This window comes from Lissotriton helveticus, chromosome 4_1 (assembly GCF_964261635.1).
Source record: "Lissotriton helveticus chromosome 4_1, aLisHel1.1, whole genome shotgun sequence".
Classification (NCBI taxonomy): domain Eukaryota; kingdom Metazoa; phylum Chordata; class Amphibia; order Caudata; family Salamandridae; genus Lissotriton; species Lissotriton helveticus.
In genome coordinates, this window is record NC_136063.1 from 703,852,691 (window position 1) to 703,878,445 (window position 25,755).

General features: G+C 53.5%; 1 protein-coding gene across 1 annotated transcript in view; it reads left to right on the forward strand.

Annotated features, from left to right (window-relative positions):
• PRKDC (protein kinase, DNA-activated, catalytic subunit) overlaps positions 1–25,755 on the forward strand; it is a 3,158,350-nt gene that overhangs the window by 2,293,028 nt on the left and 839,567 nt on the right. The window contains exon 71 of the mRNA XM_078687323.1: positions 4,401–4,591. Within this exon, the coding sequence (XP_078543449.1) occupies positions 4,401–4,591 (191 nt within the window). The remainder of the gene's footprint in view (positions 1–4,400; positions 4,592–25,755) is intronic.

The window sequence follows — 25,755 nt, forward strand, 5'->3', positions numbered from 1 at the left end:
TAAAACATCTGGCTACACATGCCAAAAGAGTTTAGCCTAAGACTGCTTTGTCCATGCTGCCATTAGGATAGCTGGTCTATAAGGTTGACTTACAACCAATCACCATAAGGGTTGTTTGGACTGATACAAGGTGGTCACTAGAACTAGTGAACATCATATATCAGGCCAACTTCTCACAATCCAGGCTTCCAATTCCCAGACCGCATTCCCGTCGGCTCCGCCGGACAGGGAATCCAAGAGGTACGAGCAGTACGGTAAAAAGATTTTCTCCTCCCTTAGTCTGGGACTGCGGTCTTCCAACACCGCATGCCTCTTGGGCCGCTACACCCACTCTCTGTGGGATACGGTTGCGGAAGTGCTGCCAGAGTGTCTGTAGGTATGGGCCAAACTCGGCCAAGCCCTTTTGGAGGGCCGGGATGCAGCCAGATATTCTATCCGGTGTGGGCTGGATACCACCGACTCACTAGGTAGAGCGATGGCAACGACAGTGGCGGTCAGACGCCACGTCTGGTTGAGGTCCGCCAGCTTTTCGGCCGATGTCCAAAACACACTTATGGACATGCCGTTTGATGGCCGTCGCCTTTTTGGCGACAAGGCAGACCATGCGCTTGAGCGCTTTAAGGACTCCAGGGCTACGGCCAAGTCCTTGGGCCTCTCAGCCCCGCGCCAGCAATCGGCTGCCTTTCACTCCTTTCGTGGCCACGGAAGGGGTGTACCCACACGTGCTGCCAGCCACGCTCCGCAGGGTAATGCCCAACGCGGTGGCGGCCGTGGAAACCGCTGTGGCGGCGGTCGGGGACAACGGCGAGGTCAGTCCACACTTTCCCCCGCAGCATCCGCCTCAAAACCCTCCTAGTCTGTGCTTTTCGGCCCATGTGACGCCAGTGGGGGGCAGGGTTCGCCATCACCACTCTCACTGGCACTGTCACGTCGGACAGGTGGGTGCTGCAGATCGTCCGAAGGGGCTACTCCCTCCCCTTCGGGACGACCCCTCCAGCCATGCCACCGAAATTCCACCGCGTTTCGGGGGATCATTTGCAACTTCTGCAGGAGGAAGTTACGGCCCTCTTGGCCAAGGGGGCCATCGAGCGCGTTCCTGGGCCAGAAGTAGGGTGTGGTTGCTACTCCCACTACTTTCTGGTACCCAAGAAGGGCAAAGGGGGCCTACGCCCTATCTTGGACCTACGGAACATCAACGGCTTCCTCCGGAAGGAGAAGTTCAAAATGCTGACTCTGGTTCAGGTTTTGGCTGCCCTAGACCCAGGAGACTGGATGGTAGCGTTGGATCTGCAGGACGCTTATTTTCACATCCCCGTCCTGCCGGCCCACCGGCGTTACCTGCGGTTCACGGTAGGCCACGAGCACTTTCAGTTTACCGTGCTCCCCTTCGGCCTTACCAGCACCCCACGGGTGTTCAGGAAAGTGATGGCGGTGGTCGCAGCTCATCTGCGCAGGTTAGGGGTTTCAGTCTTCCCCTACCTCGACAACTGGTTGTTGAAGGCGGGCTCGCCCCAGACAGTCGTCAACCACCTCCAGAGGATGGCAGACCTCTTGCACCAGCTGGGGTTCTCCATCAATGTGCCGAAGTCGCACCTGTGTCCCTCTCAGAAGCTTCTCGACTCGGCGCAGTTTCGGGTTCATCCTCCCGAACAGCGTGTCCGGGATATTCAGGCTCTGATTCCACTCTTTCAGCCTTTCTCCCGGGTCTCGGTCAGGTTGACGCTGCGGCTTCTGGGGCTGATGGCCTCCTGCATCCTACTGGTGCATCCCGCCAGGTGGCGGATGCGGGCTCTGCAGTGGGACCTGAAGTTTCAGTGGGCCCAGCATCAGGGAAACCTGTCCGACCACATCCTGATCTCGGAGGGCACTGCGAGACAGCTGCAGTGGTGGCTCACGGACCGCGATTGGGTCCTCGGCAGATCCCTCTCCCTACCCCAACCGGAGCACGTAGTTGTGACGGACGCGTCCCTCCAGGGCTGGGGGGGCCACATGAAAGAGGCGGAGATCAGAGGCCCCTGGTCTCCGGCGGAGGCCCGGCTCCACATCAATCTTTTGGAGTTGCGGGCAATTCGTCTAGCACTGAAGGCATTCCTTCCCTCTGTCCGGAGGAGTGTAGTGCAGGTGTTCATGGACAACACCACCGCCATGTGGTACTGCAACAAACAGGGCGGGGTGGGGTCGTGGACCCTTTGCCAGGAGGCTCTGCGCCTCTGGCAGTGGCTGGAACATCAGGGCGTGACCCTGGTGGTTCAACACCTGGCAGATTCCCTGAACGCCAGGGCGGACGAACTCAGCCGTCGGTGCATGATGGATCACGAATGGCCTCTGAACTCGGACGTGGCGCAAGGCCTCTTTCAGCAATGGGGAGAGCCTTGGTTAGATCTATTCGCCACAGAAGAGAATGCGCAATGTCATCAGTTCTGCGCTTTGGAATTTCCAAGGCGGCACTCGCTCGGAGGCGCTTTTTGTCGCGAGTGGAGTTGTGGTCTGTTGTACGCCTTTCCGCCTATACCACTTCTGTCCAGAGTGCTGAAGAAGATCAGGCGCGACCGGGCCCAAGTCATCCTTTTGGCTCCGGACTGGGCACGAAGATACTGGTATCCCGATCTACTCAGCATGTAAGTCGATACCCCGATTCGACTGCCTCTTCAGGAGGACCTTCTGTGGCAGCAGCAGGGGACGGTCCTCCACCCGAACCTGTCCAGTCTCCACTTACATGCGTGGAGATTGAGCGGCGACAGTTGAGGCCATTTGACTTGCCTCCTGAAGTCTGTGATGTGATTCTTGCAGCCAGGGGTCCCTCCACAAAATCGGTATACGCCTGCAGATGGAACAAATTTGTGGCATGGTGCACAGCAAAGGCTGTGGTTCCAGTTTCTGCCCCTCTTTTAGAGGTTCTCCTCTTTCTTCTTTATCTTGCCCAGTAGGGCTCTGCTCTGGGCACTCTAAAGGGCTACCTCTCTGCCATTTCCGCCTTCTTAAGGCTCCCCGATCAGCCCTCTTTGTTCAAGTCCCCGTTTGTAAATAGGGTTTTGAAGGGCATCACTCATATGTTTCCTCCTGTTCCTTTCGTGATGCCTCAGTGGGACTTGAACCTTGTTCTGACTTTTCTGATGTGCGCTCCCTTCGAGCCACTTCATAACTGTCCTCTTCATCTCCTTACTCTTAAGACTGCATTCCTGGTTGCCATCACCTCTGCCAGGAGAGTGAGTGGGCTCCAGGCTCTTTCTTCTCAACCTCCATTCCTTTCTGTCCATCCGGACAAAGTTGTGTTGCGGACGCGACCCTCTTTCCTGCCCAAGGTAGTCACAGCCTTCCACATCGGGCAGTCCATCACCTTGCCCACCTTCTTTCCGCCTCCGCATCCCTCGAAAGAGGAAGTGAGGCTCCACGGTCTGGACCCAAAACATGCGCTCTCATATTATCTGGATCGCACACGCCAGTTCCGGGTGGATGACCAACTCTTTGTCGGTTACGTGGGCGCTAAGGAGGGACGGGCGGTGCACAAACTGACCATTTCTCGATGGGTCATCTTGTGCATCAAGGCTTGTTACTCTCTGGCTAAAAAGGAGCCTCCTGTGGGTCTACGTGCCCATTCCACTCGGGCCAAGGCAGCTACTACTGCCCTGGGTCGGGGAGTCCACTTGCAGGACATCTGTCAGGGAGGAACGTGGGCCTCGCTGCACACGTTCGCAAGACACTACTGCCTGGACAGCCAAGTCCGGAGGGATGGCTTTTTCGGCCGTTCCGTTCTCCAGGACTTTCTGGTGTGATCATTGGTTCGCAGGCCCACAACTGGGGTTGGTATTGCTGGGGTATCTATTCTAAGGTAAGGAATCTAATACTAACCTGTTTCTTTCAGATGCACAAGTTACTTACCTTCAGTAACGATATATATCTGTAAGAAACAGTAGTTAGTATTAGATTCCTTACCGCCTCACCCATCCTCCCCGTTCTGCGAACGGAAATCTAGGGTTAAGGTCATCCCCTTTCAGGCCCCTAGTTTTTATGGCACCAGTGTTGGTTTTTATCATGGCTCTGCGTTTCTGGCGCGTAAAAGCTGTGTATAAGAACTGACGTCAGCGCGCAAGGGCGGTGTCTAAGTACTTCGGCGACCTCATCCCGGCGCCGACGACGGACACGGAGCCGCAGACAACATCTACCGAGGAGCAGGGTTACTGCTACGCAAAATTTTCCGAACCCAGACTGATGCCTGGGGATATTCTAAAGTAAGGAATCTAATACTAACTACTGTTTCTTACAGATGTATCGTTACCGAAGGTAAGTAACTTGTGCTTTAAGTTTCCTTCAAGAATTTATGTGATCCAGTTGACTAGCACCGTGATTTACGTAACATTAACAATATAGGCTACCCATTGTTTGTTTTGTAATTGTAACAGAGGAAAGCAACAATGAGTATCTCAGCCAGAAAATCTGTGCTTCAAGGGACCATAGCCTACTTCTCGGTAAAACGTACTGTATCATGGGAAATACTCTCAACCTGGATCCTCGCTGTCTCGAGGATATGGATGATGATAAAGCTCGAAGAGTCTTGGAGTTCGCAGGCACCTCGTCAGGAAATCCAGAAGTAGTAAGTGTGAAAAATGGATTACAAAATGTTGAAACGAGAATTAAGATTTTGGAATGAAACGTCAACTTACTCCTGAAAGTTTTTTGCATTCTTAAAACAAGCTAGTGCAAGGTATATTTTATTAGGTGCTGTCTGTGGAAAACCAGATATTATCTGAAAATAAATATCACATTATACATTATCCACCATAGCACAGAGATTTGTGTCATATATGCATGTCACACGTACTGATTTCCCATTGGCAAGAGAGAGCCTAGCGACACTCTTTCCTCCTTGTGTTACTCCAACCCTTTAAGTTTTTCATTATTTCTCTATTCAGAAAAAGTGCTATAGGTTTCCTTTTCTGCTACGTTTGTGGTAGTTCTGTGTCATCAAAAGATATAAAATATATCTTGTTAGTTTTTTCTTAGTTTTAAGACTGTGTGCTGTTGGTTTGGCATGCCATTTATACTGTTTTAAAAATACTTCCCTTTAATTTCTATCTTTTGTTCATTTTACTTGTCAGCCAAGCACAAAGTCTTTACAGTAAGCAGCCACGAAGGACAGCCATTAATAAGCTCATAAGGTGAGCCCATTAAGAACATAAGCACCAACTTAAGGTCCCACTGAGGCATAGAAAAGGGAGAAGAGGACAGCAATAAAAAACAACCACTTCAGATAATATAAACAATAGGAGACTAAGCAACAACAGCCGATCTGGGAAACAAAGAAAATTCTGATAAATAGTAATTAACAGTGCCTATGGCAAAGCCTTGTTGGGCCGTTGACAGCTCAAAATGCAACACATTAGACAACTACCTCTTGAGGGGGTCAGCCTCCATAGACCCAGAGAAAAAACTGTATCAACACTGTGAGAAGTTGGCCTGATGTGCAGTGTTCACTATTCTAGTGATCACTATATATCAGTCCAAACAACCCTCATTGATGATTGGTTGTAAGTCAACCTTATAGACCAGCTATCCTAGTAGCATGGATACGAGCAGTCTAAGGCTAAGACTCTAGAGGGCGTGTTAAGCCAGCTGTTTTACCATCACATTACCCCTTGAACACCCAGTGAAAGGACACCACACAAGTGTTATGAAAATAAACAATGTATTTATTAGAATCACAACAACCCTGTACTCTTTATGAGGACAGGGTGCTAAGCACACAACAAAACTCTTATGAAAATACTTAAGTTAGCACGTTATACACAAATGCCCTAGGGGCACGAAAAACCATATACTCTAAAAGTGGAATGCGAATTACTAGCAGGTAAGTAACAGTACTAATAGGCTTTGGAATCGCTAGGACTGGACTACTGAACCTTTAGATTACTAGCAGGAGGCCTAGGGAACTCGGGTGCAGAGTGTGCACTCTCACGCGGGATGCGGGACAAAGTCTATGGGAGCTAGAATTCACAAAGTTAGTGTTCACGGGCGAACCCGACCTGGTAGGGAGAAAACGACAGTGGATCCTGACCCTTGGATAGTGAGGCTATGCTGGGACACCGAAGTGCCGAAGTTACCTAGCCCAGGGGCTGCAGCTGCATAGGTCTGAAAAGACGTCGGGAATCCTCGTGCCGGACCAGGAGCCTGGAAGGAAGAAGTTGCTGGCAGGCGACCAGTGAAGGAAAGTTCGATGGATCCAAGCCTGGATCAAGGAAGAAGAAAACCTGAAAGCAGAGGGGACCAAGTTCTTGAATCACTAGCCAGTGATTAAGTGGGCACCAGGATGGCACCGGGCGAAGTCACCGCAGTCAGGTGAGTGGGCGCTGCTGGGCTCTGCAGTCTCTCGGACCAGGAGGCGTTGTCGGCGACCAGGATGGAGGTGCGAGCTGTCCCACGAAGGTTCTTGCTGTCGACGTCGCTGGACCCAGGATTGGGCAACAAGTCTTGGCAAATGCAAGGCCCACGCGGTGGACCTAAAATGGCGTCTTAGCCGGACCAGGAGGGTCCAGAGTACTTCTCCGATGGAGGGAAGCAAGGGCCAGTCTGGAGCAACCAGACCAGCAGCAGTGTTGTTGTCGGGCGTCGTTCGGAAGGCCACAAGCCAGCGGGCTAGTAGCCAAACAACGCGGTGAACAGCAAAAAGCAGAAGGGCCCCACGCCGATCGTGGAGATGCTGGGGGGCTGCTCTTCGGTGCTGGAGCTGCTCAGGGTGGGGGCTTCTCGGACCCCAAAGCACTCACCAGGAAATTACTCGGTGGGCTTGCTGTGCAGAAGTCGTGCAGTCTTGGCGATGGCCGGTCCCTCGAGGTCTCGTCGCACCCACGGTTCTCAGCTGTGCTGTAGAGGTGGGTAGAGGTCAGAGGTGCCAGGGAAGCCGGGTCTCGTCGAGCTGGGCAGTCGGATTCCGGAGGAAGGACGTGCAGCAGACCGCAGTGTTCTTGGATGGTGCCTGCGGATGCAGGGTGACTACTCCTTAGCCACAAGGGAGAATCTTGAGGAAGAAATCGTGAAGTCCTTTCGTGGAAAGTGGTATCTTGATTCCAAAGATGATCTGATTTGGAAGGGGGCCAGTCCCTACCTTTATCTGGGAAAAGGGGGCTGGCACGCGACTAAGTCCTGCCCTATGGGTGGGACCAGGAGGGGGGTGGTTACACCCACTTCCTTGGCGGGCTTTTCCCCAGCACAGGGTCTGGAGTGTCCCTGGAACTGGTTCAGGCCAGCCTATGCACAGTGAGCACCGGGGTGCCACGTGCAGTCACCTTCCTCTAAAGCCCTGCCTACCTACAATACACAAAACCCTGTCTGGGACGGTGCTGGCACCGCCCCTGGCAGGAAACCCTTTGTCCTTATCTCCTGCTCTGGGAGGACTCCCAGCAGCAGGAGGGCAGACTTGTGTCTCGGTGGCAGCATCCATTTTGTGGAGCTGAGGCTCTGTTTGACTTTAACCGGGGTTAGGGGTTACATACATGTCGTGTCCCTCTAGAAGGGTGGAATGCTAACCCCGTCGCCAGAATTGGCGAGGGGTTAGTATTCCAATTCGTATGACACCTTACTCGACATGTTTTGATAAAGCGATACCAGAGTTGGCATATAACCGCGAGGATTATAATGCACTTAAGAGTATATGGTATGCGATATCATGGAAACGGCTAAGGGATGGATCCCGAAAGCCGCAGACAGGCTCAGCTCATGCCAGAGCACCATCTCACACGATTCCAAGCACTCTGCCTTCAGGATTGTTAAGGCCTGCCATAGGAGTGACTGATAGGAGATCTGTGTGTCCATTTTAGGGTTAGATATAGGTATACTATATCTACAGCAAAGGGTGAGTACACCACCTTGCCCCAGCTGTCGTGCAGCCAGTTGTGTCAGTTTAGTTAGTCAACCCAGGGGTGGCACAATACATGCTTCAGCCCCTGGGAGACTTCTGGGTGCACCTCAGCCCTGGGTACAGGGACTTGGAGAGGGCCCAGTGCCAATTCAGTACCTGAGTACAATTTGGATAGAGAGAACAGCTAGGCTGTGGGTCTGATTAGCAGGCCCACAGCCAGGGAAAGTCGTAAACCAGTGCAGCAAAAAGCAAAAATCTGGGTGATCATAGGATTGCAGACCCTACTCTCCTACAAACACTCACAATAAAAAGATTTGATAGACAGCTATCAGGCTGACAAAATCACATTCACCACCTCCGCTGGCAGATCCAAGCAATTCCGATAGCCCTGCTCAATCTCCAGTGAAAGCGATGGAGCCTCTGGAGGTTCAGATGCCAGGCTTTCCCCTCCTACTGTCAGAGAAGGTCCGCTCTGAGAGGAAACAGAAGAGGAAGGCATAGGGACATGTGATGCAGATCCAAGTACAACACTCATCTGAAAGAAACACATAGTGATAGATTCATTAACTTAGAATTAACCCCAGGCATCAGACTGGATCTGGAAAGTTTTCATCAGCAGTACCCCTGCGCGTCGAAAAATCGCATAGTGTGACTCTGCGTCCGTCGTTGGCGTCGTGGTCGCCAAGATGACGTCACAGCAGCTACTTAGACGCCACCTTTGCGCGCTGACGTCAGTTCTTTCTTTTTCCGCGCCAGCAGGGGCAGATCCGGAGAGTGCGGTCCCCCCAGTCAATTTTCAAATTAGTTTTTCGAGTCTTTTTGTCTCTTCTTTTTCGAGTTGATCAACTCCTGGTGCCGTAGGGATGCCCAGTTTCAAGTCCTGCGTGGATTGTCATCGAATGATGCCGGTGCCGGACCCGCACTGCATGTGTCTCTACTGCCTGGGTCGCGACCACGACCCCAAGTCATGCCCCGACTGCCGGGCTATGGCGCCTAAGACTTTGCGGGAGCGGTCCCAAAAGTTGCTTGAAGTCTGTCAGTCTGCTCCGTGCCGCTCCATGTTCCAGTCCCGTGGGAGGTCGAGGTACCAGTCGCAGAGCTGCCACCAACGTTCGTCTGGATCGAAGTCTTCGCACTCGGGGTCAGGTAAGGCGAAGCATCTCTAGAAGTCGAAGAAGCACCATCGCTCACCGACTTCCCCTCGCACTTCGCGTGACGCAGCTGAGGGTGCGGGTGGTGCTGCTCCAGCGGAGCTTACGGTGTCGCCGTCGGCCTACCCGCCCTTCCCGGGTCCGTAGGAATTTCTGGCAGCCATGGCCCGCTGGCGCTCCTTCGGGCCCCGTAGACCCGACTGGGGGCCTTGCCCTGTACTGTCGGCAGCTCTGGCATTGCTGTCTGCTTCGACCCCGGTGCCGCAGGGCCCCCAAGGATCCAGGCCTGGATCCCGGTCGACGGCGATTGACCTCGTGACATCTCCACCAACGTCGACCCCACCGGCACCACCTCCGACGTCGGCCATGCCCTCAGACGACGTTCTCCCCGGTTTCAGCCCTGAAGTGGACACAGCACTGGATCGGCATCGCTCAACACCGATTCAGACTCCGATTGGGCCTTTCTACCCCTATGTCCACCAGCTTCTGTATTTTCAGCCTGTTCCATATCCTTCGGAGGAAGAGGAGGACTGGGAGGGGTCTGCGGACCCTCTCACAGAACAGTGTGAGTTTGACCCGGACTGGGTTGAGGATTTGGCGGATGCCAGCTGTTAGAAGTTGGCCTGATATATGATGCTCACTAGTTCTAGTGATCACCTTGTATCAGTCCAAACAACCCTTATGGTGATTGGTTGTAAGTCAACCTTATAGACCAGCTATCCTAATGGTAGCGTGGACAAAGCAGTCTTAGGCTAAACTCTTTTGGCATGTGAAGACAGCTGTTTTACCACATATAACCCCTTGAATACCAGATGAAAGGACACCACACAGGTTGTTATGAAAATAAACAATATATTTATTATTAACAAACACCTCTGAACTCTTTATGAGATCAGAGGGCTAAGCACATAACAATACTCTTCTTCAGGGAGGAGGAGCTTGGCGGGCATCCGAGATGGCCGCGTGAGCACAGCGCTCCACGGACCCCCGCCGCTCCCGGCATAATATCCTGCATGAATCCTGATTTTTCGCGAGGATTTGTATAGAGGACGTTGGGCTGATCTACCTGGACCTTTCAGAATTTGATTTGGACACCGGGTGCCTGAGTTATGGTGAATTGAACTTTTTGGCTCCGCCCTTGAGGTGCGCCCGGGACTGGGTGAGGTTCGGTGGCCGTCTTGGAGTTGAACAACAACGGCAGGGGGATTGGTCTTGTGGGTCCCCTTCTTAAGTTTCGGTTTCGATTCTGCCTCAGACTGGGACATCAGTGAGAGGGTTGGGCCAGGGCTGGTGCCAAGACACACGTCGGCTGTCGGGCCTTTGGCTGGACTATTCTCCTCGTTGGCTGCCTCTATCCTAGTGATACCCCTCTTGCGGTCCTTTGGTCCCGGGGCTTCCATTTCTGGTGCCCGGTCCGTTGACCCTGGTGAATCTCCTTGTGACGCATCTCCAAAATGGCGACCAGAGGGGACCGGGAGACGCGCAAGACGAAGACACCTCTGCGCGGGGGTCCGGTCCAATCTAATGTTATGGACCGTTATACCCACTCTAAGGGGTCCCCCGGAGCTGCCCTGCCCGGTCCCAGTGCGTCTGACCACGTCGTGGATGCGTCGACGGAGCCCTCCTTGCAGGACATCATGGGCGCCATTTCTGGCATGAGGGAGTCAATAGGCCAACAGTACGAAACCTTGGCCCACAAACTTGACACTGTGGCAATCGAGGTAAATCTAATTCGAGCCGATCTCTCCAAAACGAACGAGAAGGTGAAGTCGTTGGATATCAAATCATCCAGCCTCACGACGGATGTCTCTGAGATACAGACGGAGATTGGCAATCTCCGTAGGGTGAACGATTTCATGACCCGGCGCTTGGAGGATTTTGAGAACAGGGCACGTCGCTGTAATGTTCGCGTGGTTGGTGTGCCGGAGAACCCAGAACCCCACTCGGTTGATCTCCTGGTTGAAGACCTGATCCAGAACCACCTTTCTCCATCTGACCTTAGTAAATTTTTCACAGTGGAGCGTGCACATCGTGTTCCGGGGGGCCAGGGTAAGCCAGGTGCCCCGCCGAGACCTATTGTTGCGAAGCTTTTCCACTATAGAGATCGGGACGCTATCCTGCAGGCTTCGCGGGTGAAGGGCCCGGTGGCCTTAGAGAATGCCACGGTGAACTTTTATCCGGACTTTTCCAAACAGGTCCAGAAGCAGCGGATGGGATTTCGTGGTGCCAAGAAGCGTCTTAGGGACATGGGGATGCGTTACGCTATGCTCTTTCCGACCAGGCTGCGGGTTGAGTATAATGACCGAACTTTCTTCTTTGATCGGCCGGATGCTGTGAATGACTGGCTGGACTCCTTGCCTAGCCGACCTCCTGAGACTGAGTCCGATGCCCACCCGGGCGGTGCTGAAGGTGGTGTAGAGAGCTGAACATTTCGTCTATGCCTGGTGCCTTGTTTTGAATAAACTCTCCAGGGGGGTATGCCTGTGTTCCTCTACTGCTTATGTGTTTGATGTATGTTCTTTTTCTCGTCGTTGGTCTTGATCGGGGTGGCGGGTGGGACGGAGCCTTTCCTCCTCCGGGGTCTTTGTGTAGAATAGGGGTTCTTGGGCGACAGGCACACTGCAGGTTGGGGTGGCTTTTTAGCTTTTTGCAGGGGTGCAGGGTGGGGGGTGTTTTCTTGTTATTTGGGGGGAGGGTGGTTGGGAAGTTCGTTGTTTGTGTGTTCTGTTTTCAAGGCGACTTTATCCTGTATTTGAAAATGTTTCTGGTGTCATGCTCATTGGTGGGGGGTTTTGGCTTTGTTGGGTGGGATGGGGGGTAGCGGGTTGAGATTTGTTTCGTGGAACGTTAACGGTCTGGGAGATCGTATCAAACGAAGTGTGGTGTTGAAATATATACGGCGCTTATCTCCTGATATTGTTTTCCTGCAGGAGACTCACTTGGTAGGCAATGTTTGTCATGCAATGAATAGGTGGGGCTATCGCCTCGTAGCACATTCGGGGTTCACCTCGGGTTCAAGGGGTGTGGGTATCCTTGTTCGGGCTTCCCTCCCCCTAGCTATTGATGATGTGATTCAGGATGATCGGTGGCGGTATGCTGTCCTTGTGGGTCGCTATGAGGGTCGTGCCCTCTCCTTATTTACTGTTTATGTGCCCCCCGGCTTGCAGACTTCTACCTTTTCAGATTTGGGCCGTGTCTTGTTGGACCTCCCTGATAGTACTCTCTTTCTGGCTGGTGATTTTAATTCGGTGTTCTCCGGTCTCCACGATCGCCACCCCCCTAGAGATACTCCTGCGGCCCAACAGTGGTTGGGTGGATTTTTGGATACCTTTGGCTTGGTGGATTGCTGGAGGCTTTTGCATCCTACTCAGCTTCAGTACACCTTTCATTCTGGGGCCCATGGGAGTCTGTCTAGGCTGGATTATTTCCTGATGCCTGCGGCTCAGTCGCCAGCGGTGCGTGAGATTGTACACCTACCCAGGGGTATCTCTGACCACTCTCCGCTCTGGCTTCGTTTTGAGGTTGGAGTGGAGGCAGTGGGCCGGGTGGCTCCCATCAATCCGTGGTACCTTACCTCCCCCGAGACCCGCAGCCTTTTGCTTAAGTCTTTGGACGCGTATTTCCTGGATAACGAGGGGTCGGTTTCATCTGCTGTGTCCCTATGGGAGGCCTTTAAGACGGTGATTCGTGGGCAGGCCCTCTCCCTTATCGTTGATGCTAAGAGGGCGAGGAATAGGGAGGTGGTGGACCTTGAGGGTGAGATTTCTGCATTGGAGGATGCTTTGGAATCTGGTGTCACGTCTGCGAAACTCCATGCCCTGGGTCTGAAACAATTTGCCTATAAATCCATGGTCACGGATGCTGCTCAAGTGATGTTTCGGGAGCAACAGGGTCGTTTGTATGATGTGGGTGACAAAGCGGGTAAATTGCTGGCATGGATGGATAAGAAGGAAAGAGCTAATCGTGTGGTGCCCGTGATTCAGTCTTCGAGTGGTGAGAGTGTGACGGACCCGATTGGAATAGTTGACCGTTTTGCTGAGTACTTCCGTGTGGTGTATACCCCTGTGTCTGTGAGAGGTGTGGCTGACTCTCGCCTTCTATTGCGTGATATAGCTCTGCCCAGTGTTTCCGATTTGGATCGTGTGGCGTTGGACTCCCCCTTTACTGTTGATGAGATAGCTACTGCCATCCGTTCACTCCGTTCGGGCAAAGCATTGGGCCCGAACGGGTTGCCCATTGAACTGTACAAGTTGCGTCCCGACAGGGTGGCGCCGTATCTTCGCGCCATGTTTCTGGAGTCCCGGGAACGGGGTATTCTCCCTTATGATCAGCGACTGGCCACGATAGTTGTCATCCCCAAGGATGGTAAACCGCGAGACCTTTGTTCCTCCTATAGGCCCATATCCCTGCTAAATGTTGAACCCAAGGTATTGGCGAAACTCCTGGCGTCCCGCCTCCTGACGGTCATTAGTGGCTTGGTCCATCCAGATCAATCCGGATTTATCCCGCATCGCAACACTGCTCTGAACCTACGTCGTCTTCACGGTGCGATTGCGAGGGCGGGGCTTCTGACGGAGCCGGCCATTTTGGCATCGTTGGATGCCTCAATGGCTTTCGACACTGTGGAGTGGCCTTATCTTTGGGCGGCTGTAGGAAGGTAGATCCCTGACTATGGTTGCCCCCAACTTTTTGCCTGGTGTTTTGCTGGTTTTCTGACTTACTTGACCTGGGGCCCTGCTATTCAGGACCCCAGGCCTACTGCTCTCTCTGTAAAATGGATTCCATGTACCTTAGGTACATATCTAATTGGATACTGAGTCACCTTATCAGTCCCTGTACAGTGTACCTTAGGTACCCAGGGCATAGGTGTACCCAGGGCCTACCAGGGGCTGCAGCATGTATTATGCCACCCCTGGCTGGCCATCCAAATCTGACACAACTGGCTGCACGACAGCTGGGGCAAGGTGGTGTAATCACCCTTTGCTTTAGATATAGTATACCTATATCTAACCCTAAAATGGACACACAGATCTCCTATCAGTCACTCCTATGGCAGGCCTTAACAATCCTGAAGGCAGAGTGCTTGGAATCGTGTGAGATGGTGCTCTGGCATGAGCTGAGCCTGTCTGCGGCTTTCGGGATCTATCCCTTAGCCGTTTCCATGATATCGCATACCATATACTCTTAAGTGCATTATAATCCTCGCGGTTATATGCCAACTCTGGTATCGCTTTATCAAAACATGTCGAGTAAGGTGTCATACGAATTGGAATACTAACCCCTCGCCAATTCTGGCGACGGGGTTAGCATTCCACCCTTTTAGAGGGACACGACATGTATGTAACCCCTAACCCCGGTTCAAGTCAGACAGAGCCTTAGCATCCACAAAATGGATGCTGCCACCGAGACACAAGTCTGCCCTCCTGCTGCTGGGAGTCCTCCCAGAGCAGGAGATAAGGACAAAGGGTTTCCTGCCAGGGGCGGTGCCAGCACCGTCCCAGACAGGGTTTTGTGTATTGTAGGTAGGCAGGGCTTCAGAGGAAGGTGACTGCACGTGGCACCCCGGTGCTCACTGTGCATAGGCTGGCTTAAACCAGTTCCAGGGACACTCCAGACCCTGTGCTGGGGAAAAGCCCGCCAAGGAAGTGGGTGTAACCACCCCCCTCCTGGTCCCACCCCTAGGGCAGGACTTAGTCGCGTGCCAGCCCCCTTTTCCAAGATAAAGGTAGAGACTGGCCCCCTTCCAAATCAGATCATCTTTGGAATCAAGATACCACTTTCCACGAAAGGACTTCACGATTTCTTCCTCAAGATTCTCCCTTGTGGCTAAGGAGTAGTCACCCTGCATCCGCAGGCACCATCTAAGAACACTGCGGTCTGCTGCACGTCCTTCCTCCGGAATCCGACTGCCCAGCTCGACGAGACCCGGCTTCCCTGGCACCTCTGACCTCTACCCACCTCTACAGCACAGCTGAGAACCGTGGGTGCGACGAGACCTCGAGGGACCGGCCATCGCCAAGACTGCACGACTTCTGCACAGCAAGCCCACCGAGTAATTTCCTGGTGAGTGCTTTGGGGTCCGAGAAGCCCCCACCCTGAGCAGCTCCAGCACCGAAGAGCAGCCCCCCAGCATCTCCACGATCGGCGTGGGGCCCTTCTGCTTTCTGCTGCTCACCGCGTTGTTTGGCTACTAGCCCGCTGGCTTGTGGCCGTCCGAACGACGCCCGACGACAACACTGCTGCTGGTCTGGTTGCTCCAGACTGGCCCTTGCTTCCCTCCATCGGAGAAGTACCCTGGACCCTCCTGGTCCGGCTAAGACGCCATTTTAGGTCCACCGCGTGGGCCTTGCATTTGCCAAGACTTGTTGCCCAATCCTGGGTCCAGCGACGTCGACAGCAAGAACCTTCGTGGGACAGCTCGCACCTCCATCCTGGTTGCCGACAACGCCTCCTGGTCCGAGAGACTGCAGAGCCCAGCAGCGCCCACTCACCTGACTGCGGTGACTTCGCCCGGTGCCATCCTGGTGCCCACTTAATCACTGGCTAGTGATTCAAGAACTTGGTCCCCTCTGCTTTCAGGTTTTCTTCTTCCTTGATCCAGGCTTGGATCCATCGAACTTTTCTTCACTGGTCGCCTGCCAGCAACTTCCTTCTTCCAGGCTCCTGGTCCGGCAACGAGATTCCCGACGTCTTTTCAGACCTATGCAGCTGCAGCCCCTGGGCTAGGTAACTTCAGCACTTCGGTGTCCCAGCATAGCCTCACTATCCAAGGGTCAGGATCCACTGTCGTTTTCTCCCTACCAGGTCGGGTTCGCCCGTGAACACTAACTTTGCCTTTACTAGCCTCCATAGACTTTGTCCCGCATCCCGCGTGAGAGTGCACACTCTGCACCCGAGTCCCCTAGGTCTCCTAGAAGTAATCTAACGATTCCCTAGTCAAGTCCTAGCGATTCCAAAGCCTACTAGTACTGTACTTACCTGCTAGTAATTTCGCATTCCACTTTTAAAGTATATGGTTTTTCGTGCCCCTCGGGCATTTGTGTATACCGTGCTAACTTAAGTATTTTCATAAGAGTTTTGTTGTGTGCTTAGCACCCTGTCCTCATAAAGAGTACAGGGTTGTTGTGATTCTAATAAATACATTGTTTATTTTCATAACAACTTGTGTGGTGTCCTTTCACTGGGTGTTCAAGGGGTAATGTGATGGTAAAACAGCTGGCTTAACACGCCCTCTAGAGTCTTAGCCTTAGACTGCTCGTATCCATGCTACTAGGATAGCTGGTCTATAAGGTTGACTTACAACCAATCATCAATAAGGGTTGTTTGGACTGATATATAGTGATCACTAGAATAGTGAACACTGCACATCAGGCCAACTTCTCACAGCGGCTCTTGAGAAATTTGGTTTCGGGCCTGAGTTTATTGGTTGGATCAAGTTATTATATGCGGAACCTCTGGCACAAGTAGTGGTAAATGGTAGAGTTTCGGCTCCTTTCACCCTTGGTAGAGGTACCCGTCAGGGATGCCCCTTGTCACCGTTGCTTTTTGCACTCGCCCTGGAACCATTGGCTGCTTGGCTTCGGTGGGAACCTTCGCTCAAGGGGATTCGCTGGTCTCCGGACTTTGAGGACCGCGTTTCGCTTTACGCGGACGACATTCTCTTATATCTCACCTCCCCGCGTAAATCTCTGTCTGTTTTATTTGATGTTCTTGCTTCCTTCGGTGCCAACTCAGGCCTCGTTATTAACTGGGCCAAGTCCTGCGTCTATGTTCTTTCGGGTGTTTTGCCCCCATTGCCGAGCAGACTTCCTATCCAGGTGGTCCAGTCTGGCTTCAAATATTTAGGGATTTTTATTACGTTGGACTCCTCGCTCCGCTTTGAGCGTAATCTCCTCCCCCCGTTGCTTAGATTGCGACTGGACGTGGCCCGTTGGCGTAAGCTTCCTTTGTCTCCTCTGGGCAGGGCGGCCCTGTTTAAAATGATGTCCTTGCCGCGGTTCCTTTACGCGCTCCAGAACTCCTATGACGCTATCCCCAAGACCTATTTCCGAGAGATCGAGAGTCTTCAAAGGCAATTGATTTGGGACGGGCGTCCACATATTGCCCTAGCGAAACTCACCATCCCTTGGTACGACGGGGGCATGGCGCTCCCCGATATCAAGCGATATTACTGGGCTTCCCAGTTGTCTGCTATTAATCACGTGATGTTTTCACCGGATCGGAATCCTGCATTCGAGATGGATAGACTCCAGCTGCCGGGTGGGGACTTTAATAGGGCGCTTTATTCTCGATCAGCCGGGCGCCATCTTGTGGGCCCGTCCAGGATCGCAGTAACTGTGTGGCGAGCCGCGAATTTGAGTCTGGGGTGGGAGGATCGGTTGACGCTGGCGACGCCGCTTTATGCCTCGGAACGTTTGGGCTGTCTCTGGTCTACCAAGGGTTTCGACCGCTGGGATATGATTGGGATTTGTAAGGTGGGTGATGTGTGCTCGAAGGGTGGTGTGAAGTCGTTCCAGGCCCTCCAGGCGGAATATGGTTTGAATGATAGGGAATTTTTTCGTTATCTGCAGGTCCGGCACGCCCTCGCCTCAGTTTTGACTCCTGATGAGGCCCCGCCCGAGTCTTCCCCTCTCGAGGATCGTGTCCTTGATGGGCACCTGCCTGATAGCACTATTTCCCTGATCTATAAGAAGCTGATCAATAATCGGGCGGACTTATTGGTCCGACTTCGGGAGGCTTGGGTCGGCGATGGGTTGGAACTGGACGACGAGGATTGGCAATCGGCGCTCTCTTCTCCCAAGGAGGTAGCCATTCCGGCCCGTCTCCGTTTGGTTCAACTTAAGATCCTTCATCGTGTGTATGTCACTGGTCCGCGTCTGGTGACAATGGGCTTTTCCTTGGATGGGTTATGTAAGCGTGGTTGTGGGTCGAGTGCTACCTTTTTACACATTCTTTGGGAGTGCCCGGCTGTGGCGGCTTACTGGACTGCTGTGCTTGATGTGATGACTGATGTGACTGGTGTGGCCCTGCGGCCGGAGCCTCGACGATGTCTGTTGAATGTGTGGGAGCCCACTGACTACTCTGTGGCCCAGACCAGATGGGCTACCTTGGGTTACATGATTGCGAAACGGGATGTTGCGCAACTCTGGGGCGCATCCAGGCCCCCTGAGGTCTCGAAATGGGAGGACAACATGGACTGGTCCATGTTTCGTGAGAAGACTGTTTATGTGGCCAGGGGCAGACCCAGGGCGTGGACGAAGATTTGGGGCCAGTGGAATGAATATCGTGGGGATATCTGTACCCCTCCCCTTGTAGGCACTACTGAGGTTGTCCTATCTCCCTAGGCGAGCGTTCCCGGAACCCTTTTATACTGTTTTTTGAATTTCCGATTCTCCCCGCTGCTCCCCCCCCCACCCCCCCCTCGACCTTGTTGGAGCCACAGGGCTCTGGGTATGTTCTCCTGATAGTGGACCATCCCCTCCGTTCTTTGGGCTGACCTTAATTATCGTGCATTCGCCTTTTTAGTGTTTGTTTTTTATTTGTATAAAACAAAAATTCAAAATGCTCTGTGATGTGTTGGGAGTAATGCTTTGTGCTGGATTTGTGCCTGACCACGGGTGTACATTTCTAATTCGTGACTTGTGCCTTAGTATTAGCGGCCAGCCCGTGAGGTTGTAGGCCCATTCTTGTATTTTTCTATGCTTGCTCAAATAAAGGTTTTTGAAAAAAAAAAAACAATACTCTTCAGAAAAATACAGTAAGTCGCACAAATTACAATGGTGCCCTAGGGGCACGGCAAACAATATACTAAGTAAATGGGTTAAGTAGAACGATAGAGGAAATGAAGCTGCCCAGAGGCTGTAGGATCGCTGGGACTACACTACCCTAACCTTAGGTAAGGGGCAGGAGGCCCACGGAACGCGCGTGCAGAGTGTGAACTCACACGCGAGATGCAGGACAGTCAATGGGCACAACAAATTACGAAAAGGTAAGTAAAAGACAGTTCCGACTAGTTACGACTAAAACGACAGGATACCTGGACACTAGGAGAGTCAATCTACCTATGAGCACCGAAATGCTCTCGTTACCTCACCCACGGGCTGCGGGTGCATAGGTGTGAAAGTGTGTCGGGTTTCCGCGTTGAAGTCAATGGAGCCTTGAAGAAAGATGCTGCAGGCGACCAGGAGGAAGATGTCCGGAGCGATCCAAGGGTGGATCGAGGAAGATGAGGACCTGAAAGCAGAGGGGACAATGTTCAAAGTCACTAGCCAGTGACCGGTGTGGAACCAGGAAGGAACAAGATGCTGTCGTCGCGATCAGGTGAAGAGTGGACGCTTGACTCTGCAGCCACGTGGACCAGGAGGTGTCTTTGATGACCAGGATGGAGGCACGAGCCGTCCCACGCAAGCTCTCGCTGTCGGCGGTGTCTGATCCGGATTCAGAGTCAACAGGCCTTGGCAAAGGCAACCCACGCGGTGAGTGAAGATGGCGTCTGGTGCGGACCAGGAGGGTCCGGGGTGCTTCTCTTTTGGAAGGAAGCAAGGGCCAATCTGGAGCAACCAGACCAGCGGTGTAGATTTCTTGGGTCGTCGTCTAGGAGGCCACTAGCCAGCCGGCAAGTGACCAGACAACGCGTCGAGCAGCAAGCAAGCAAAAGGGCCCCACGCAGATCTCGTGGATGCTGGGGGACTGGTTTTCGGTGCAGGAGCTGCTCGGGGCTGGGGCTTCTCAATCCCCAAAGCACTTACTCGAGGGTGCCTCAAAAGTCGTGCTGGAAGCGAAGTGCAGTTTCTTCAAGATGGCCGGTCCCACGTGTCTCGTCACACCCACCGATCTCAGCTGTGCTGCAGATGTGGGTAGAGGTCGGAGAGGTCTGGAAGTCCCGGTCTCGTCGGGCTCTGAGGTCTGGTTCCGGCAGGAAGGACAACAAAGTGAACCGCTAGGACGCTTGATGGTGCCTGCAGTTGCAGGGTGGTCACTCCTTGGCCACAAGGGAGATTCTTCAGTCTTCTGTGGAGCAGAACGTCGAAGTCCAGAGTTTCTTCTTGTAAAGTTTCAAGTCAGGATTAATCTAATTTGGAATGGGACCAGCTCCTACCTTTATCCTGCTAAAGGGGGCTGTACTACGACTAGGTCCCTCCTATGGGTGGGACCAGGAAGGGGGGTGGTTAGACCCCCTATCCTTTGTCCGGTTTCGCGCCAGAGCTGGGGCAGGGATGCCCCAGCAACTGGTTTGAACCGGTGTATGCACAGGACACCTTGTGTGCCCCAGGCATGTCTCATTCCTTTCAGGCCTGTCCTACCCAATTCACAACATCCTGTCTGGGGTGGTGCTAGCACCTCCCAAGGCAGGAAACCCTTTGTCCAAGCCTCCCTCGCTGGAAGGACTCCCAGCAGCAGGAGATCAGACTTGTGTCTGTGGTGGCAGCATCCATTTTGTGACGCCAAGGCTCGAGTTAACTTTAACCGGGGTTTACAGTTACATACATGTCGTGTCCCTCTAGAAGGGTGAAATGCTACCCCCGTCGCCAGAACTGGCCAGGGGGTAGTATTCCAATTCGTATGACATCTTACTCGACATGTTTTGATAATGCTATATCAAAGTTAGCATTCAACCGCGAGGATTATAATGCACTTAAGAGTATATGGTATAGCGTTATCATGGAACAGCTATTAGGACTTGGTTCCGCAAGCTGCAGACAGGCTCAGCTCATGCTAGAGCGCCATCTCACATAATTCCAAGCACTCTGCCTGCAGGATTGATAAGACCTGCCATAGGAGTGACTGATAGGAATATATGTGTCCATTTTGGGGTTAGATATAGGTATACTATATCTACAGCAAAGGGTGATTACACCACCTTGCCCCAGCTGTCTTACCAGCCAGTTGTGTCTGTTTAGATGGCCAGCCAGGGGTGGCATAATACATGCTTCAGCCCCTGGGTACACCTATGCCCTGGGTACCTAAGGTACACTGTACAGTGACTGATAAGGTGGCCCAGTACCAATTGGTAAATGCACCTAAAGTACATGGATGTCAATTTAGAGAGAGAACAGCGAGGCTGTGGGTCTGATTAGCAGGCCCACAGCCAGGGAAAGTCGTAAACCAGTGAAGCAAAAAGCAAAAATCTGGGGTGACTATAGGATTGCAGACCCTACTCTCCTACAACCAGTTCCCCTCAGGTGTTCACGAAAGTGATGGTGGTGGTCGCAGCTCACCTGCGCAGATCTGGGGTTTCAGTCTCTCCCGATTTCGTTGACTGGCTGTTGAAGGCGGGTTTGCCCAAGACGGTAGTCTCCGACCTCCTGACTACGGCGGACCTCCTGCACTCGCTTGGGTTCAATATTAACGTGTCGAAGTCACACTCGACTCCTTCTCAGACGCTGCCTTTCATCTGAGCTGTTCTGGACACATTGCAGTTTCGGGCCTATCCTCCCAAGCAGCTAGCCTGGGATATTCGTACTATGAGTCCGATGTTTCTGCCTCTATCCCGGATTTCAGTGAGCATGACCTTGAGTCTCATGGCTTCCTGCATCCTGCTGGTGGATTATGTGCGGGCTCTGCAGTGGGACCTGAAGTTCCAGTGGGCGCAGCATTAGGGGAATCTTTCCGACTACATCCAGATCTCGGAGTGAACTGCACAACAACTGCAGTGGTGATCTGAAAGAAAAAGTTAGTTATAGATTCCTTACCATAGAATTACCCCCAGGCGTCAGACTGGATCCGGAAAGATTTTCAGCTGCAGTGGCCCTGCCGGTCGGAAAGTGGTGTTGGTCGACTCCGTGTTCGTCGTCGGCGTTGTGGTCACCGGGATGACGTCGCTCGCCAACATCAGTTCTTTCTCTTTCCGCACCAGCAAGCGCAGATCCGGAGAGATCAGTACCTCCAGTCACTTTTTGACTGACTTTTTTTTCTCGACTTTTGTCAATTTCATTTTTTTAGTCGAGCGACTCCTGGTGCACTAGGGATGCCCGGCTTCAAGGGTTGCGGTTCCTGTAACCGATTGATGTCGGTGACGGATCCACACCGCGTGTGCCTCTACTGCCTGGAGTGTGACCACTATCCCTAGTCATGCTATGGCTGCCGAACCATAGCCCAAAGTCTTTCTGGGAGTGGTCCCGAAAGCTACTCGAGGCCCGGTCGCGTAAGAGGTCGAGGGACTGCTCGCGGAGCCGACACCATTCTTCCTCTAAGTCTTCACACTTGGGGTCAGGTAAGTCTAAGCACAAGAAAAAGTCCAAGAAGCATCGTCGCTCTTCGACTTCTCCCTGTCCGTCAGCCAGCGCAACAAAGGGATGCTGGTGGTGTCCCTCCTGGGGCTCCGTGTGCGGAGCCCGTAGGGACGACTCCGGGTTTCCCTCCCTTCCCGGAACTGGGAGCGACCCCTGCCCAGCTTAGCCAGTTTTATGAAGCAATGCAAGCCATCTTTGGGCAGCCCTATTCCACCGGCGCATCTTCGCGCCCGGCGGAGTCGGTTGGGGGCCCTGGTCCTTCGACAACACCGGCTTTGGCCTCTGCACCACGGGGTCCCCTTGGACCCAGGCCTGGATCTGGATTGGCGCTGGCCGACCTGGTTACGCCTCCTCCGGTGCCGATTCCACCAGCACCACATCCGCAACCGGCATTGGCTGTGTCCCCAGCCGACGTTGACCCCAGCCTCCTCCTCGAGGTAGACACGGAGTCAACCTGGCGTCTACTGACGCCGAATTAAGCGCCGCCGGGTACTTTTGTGCCCCTGTTCTACCCTGGCTCTTTGAGACCGAATTGGCAGCCAAAGGAGGCTGAGGAGGACTGGGAGAGGTCTGGGGACCCTTTAACTGACCAGTTGGTTTATGAACAGGAATGGAGAGAGGAACTGGGAGAAGCCAGTGGTCTGGATACCTCACCAGACCTTGGCATTTTGTCTCCTCCTACCATAGCTACGGAGGAGAGAGTATCATATGCAGTGGTGTTGCGTAGGGTGGTCGAGGCTCTCGACCTCCAGCTAACTACGATGGCAGTCAGGACTAACCTCCGGACTGAGGTGCCTCAACCAGCAGCGAGCTATTCGGAGTCCCTCCTGCCGTTTAATGAAGCCCTCACGGACATCCTTTTGGGCACCTGGTCCAGGCCCAACACAGGGCTCCTGTGGACAGGATGACTGCCCGACGCCATGGCCCGCCCTGTGTGACCCCACTTTCCTCTCCAAAAACCCCACCCCTGAGAGCTTGATTCCAAGCCTTCACCTCCAAAGGCGCTTTCCCGAACGCACCACCTGATAGGGAATCCAAAAAGCTGGACACCTTGGGAAGAAAAAATGTTCTTCCTCCAGCTCGGGTCTGCAGTCGGTAAACACCGCATATCTATTGGGCCATTACACCCACTCTGTGTGGGACACGGTTGCGAAAGTGCTGCCTCAGCGCCCAGAGGAGCCCCGGGCCGTACTCTCTCGAGCAGTTGCCAAAGGGAGAGACGCAGCGAAGTTTACCATCTGCTGTGGGCTGAATACAGCCGACTCACTGGGAAGGACGATTTCCACGTTACTAGCCCTTTATCACTACGCCTGGTTGAGGTCGACTGGTTTTTCCTGGGATGTCCAATCCGCTCTTATGGTCATGCCCTTTGATGGCCGTCGCCTTTTTGGGGAAAAAAGGCCGACAATGTGCTGGAGCGCTTTAAGGACTCTCGGGCTACGGCCAGGTCCCTGGCCCTCTCCACCACCCACCCTGCGCAGTCTGCCTCTCGCCCCTTTAATGGCTACGGAAGGGGTGCCCCACCACGGGCCGGCGCAAGCTCTTCAGCCTCTGCACGGCCGGGGACCTGGGTACCAGCGACGTGGTTCTGGGGGTTAGCGGGCGGGCCAGTCCACCATAGCCTCCTCCGCAGCGGCCTCCAAACGCTCCAAGTCCGACCTTTCAGGGCCACCAAACGCCAGTGGGCGTCACAATTCGCCATCACCTCCCCCACTGGCTCACCATCACGTCGGACAGGTGGGTTTTGCAAATAGTCCGAAGGGGCTACTCCCTCCCCTTTGAAACTACCCCTCCATCCATGCCACCTCCGTACCATTACATGTCGGTGGATCATCTGGCCCTCCTCCAACAGGAAGGTTTGGCACTCCTGGCCAAGGGAGCCATCGTGCACATTCCTGCCCCAGAAGTAGGTTGTGGTTGCTATATCCACTACTTTCTGGTGCCCAAGAGGACAAAGGCCTGCTTCCTATCTTGGATCTCAGGAACGTCAACTGCTTCCTCCGGAAAGAGAAGTTCAAAATGTTGACACTCGCTCAGGTCTTGTCTGCCCTCGACCCTGGAAACTGGATGGTAGCATTGGACTTGCAGGACACTTACTTTCTCATCCCAGTCCTGCCGGCTCACTGGCATTACCTGCGGTTCACGGTAGGCCATGAGCACTTTGTATACCATGCTCCCTTTTGGCCTTACCAGCGCCCCTCGCGTGTTCACGAAAGTGATGGCGGTGATCGCAGCTCATCTGCGCTGATCAGGGGGTTCCAATCTTCTCCTATCTCGACGACTGCCTGTTGAAGGCAGGCTCACCCCAGGCTGTTGTCTTCCACCTTCAGACTCTGGCTGACCTCCTGCATTCGCAGGGGTTCACCATTAACGTGTCGAAGTCACACCTAACCCCTCTCAGAAGCTCCTCTTCATCGGCGCGGTCCTGGACATGACGTGGTTTCGGGTTTATCCACCCGTACAGTGATACCGGGATGTTCGGGCTATCATTCCGAACTTTCAGCCTCTATCCCGGGTTTCGGTCAGGATGACCCTCTTGCTACTGGGTCTGATGGCCTCCTGCATGCTGCTGGTGGACCATGCCAGATGGCATATGCGGGCTCTGCAGTGGGACCTGAAGTTCCAGTGGTCACGGCATCAGGGGAATCTGTCTGATTGCGTCCAGATCGCTGAGGGCACTGCACATCAATTGCAGTGGTGGCTCACGAACCAGGGTCGGCGGCAAATCCCTCTACCTTCCCCAACCAGAGTTCACGGTGGTGCCAGATGCATCACTTCTGGGATGGGGCAGCCACATGGGGAGGCAGACATCAGAGGCCTCTGGTCTCTGGCAAAGTCCGGGCTCCAAATCAATCTTCTGGAGCTTCGGGTGATTCATCTTGCACTCAAAGCATTCTGTCCCTCTCTCCAGGGAAGAGTGATTCAGGTGTTCATGGACAACACCACCTCCATGTGGTACTGCAACAAACAAGGTGGGGTGGGGTTGTGGACCCTATGTCAAGAGGCCCTCTGCCTCTGGATATGGCGGGAACATCAGGGCATATCCCTGGTGGATCAACACCAGGCAGGTTCCCTGAACGCCAGAGAGAACAAACTCAGCCACAGGTGCATGATGGATCACAAATGGTGTCTTCACTTGGAGGCGGTGCAAGGTCTCTTTCAGCAGTGGGGAGAGCCTTAGTTAGATCTATTAGCCACCGAAGAGAACACGCAATGTCAGCAGTTCTGCACGTTGGAATTTCCAAAGTGGCACTTGCCAGGCAACGCTTTTCGCCGCGAGTGGAGTTGCGGTCTTCTATACACCTTTCCCTCTACGCCACTTCTGCCAAGAGTGTTGAAGAAGATCAAGCGCGACCGGGCCCAAGTAATTCTTGTGGCTTCAGGTAGGGCATGAAGAGTCTGGTATAACAAGCTGCTCAACATGGCCATTGATCCTCCGATCAGACTGCCTTTTTGTGAGTATCTTCTGTCGCTGCAGCATGGGACAGTCCTCCACCGGAACCTGTTCAGCCTCTGTAGT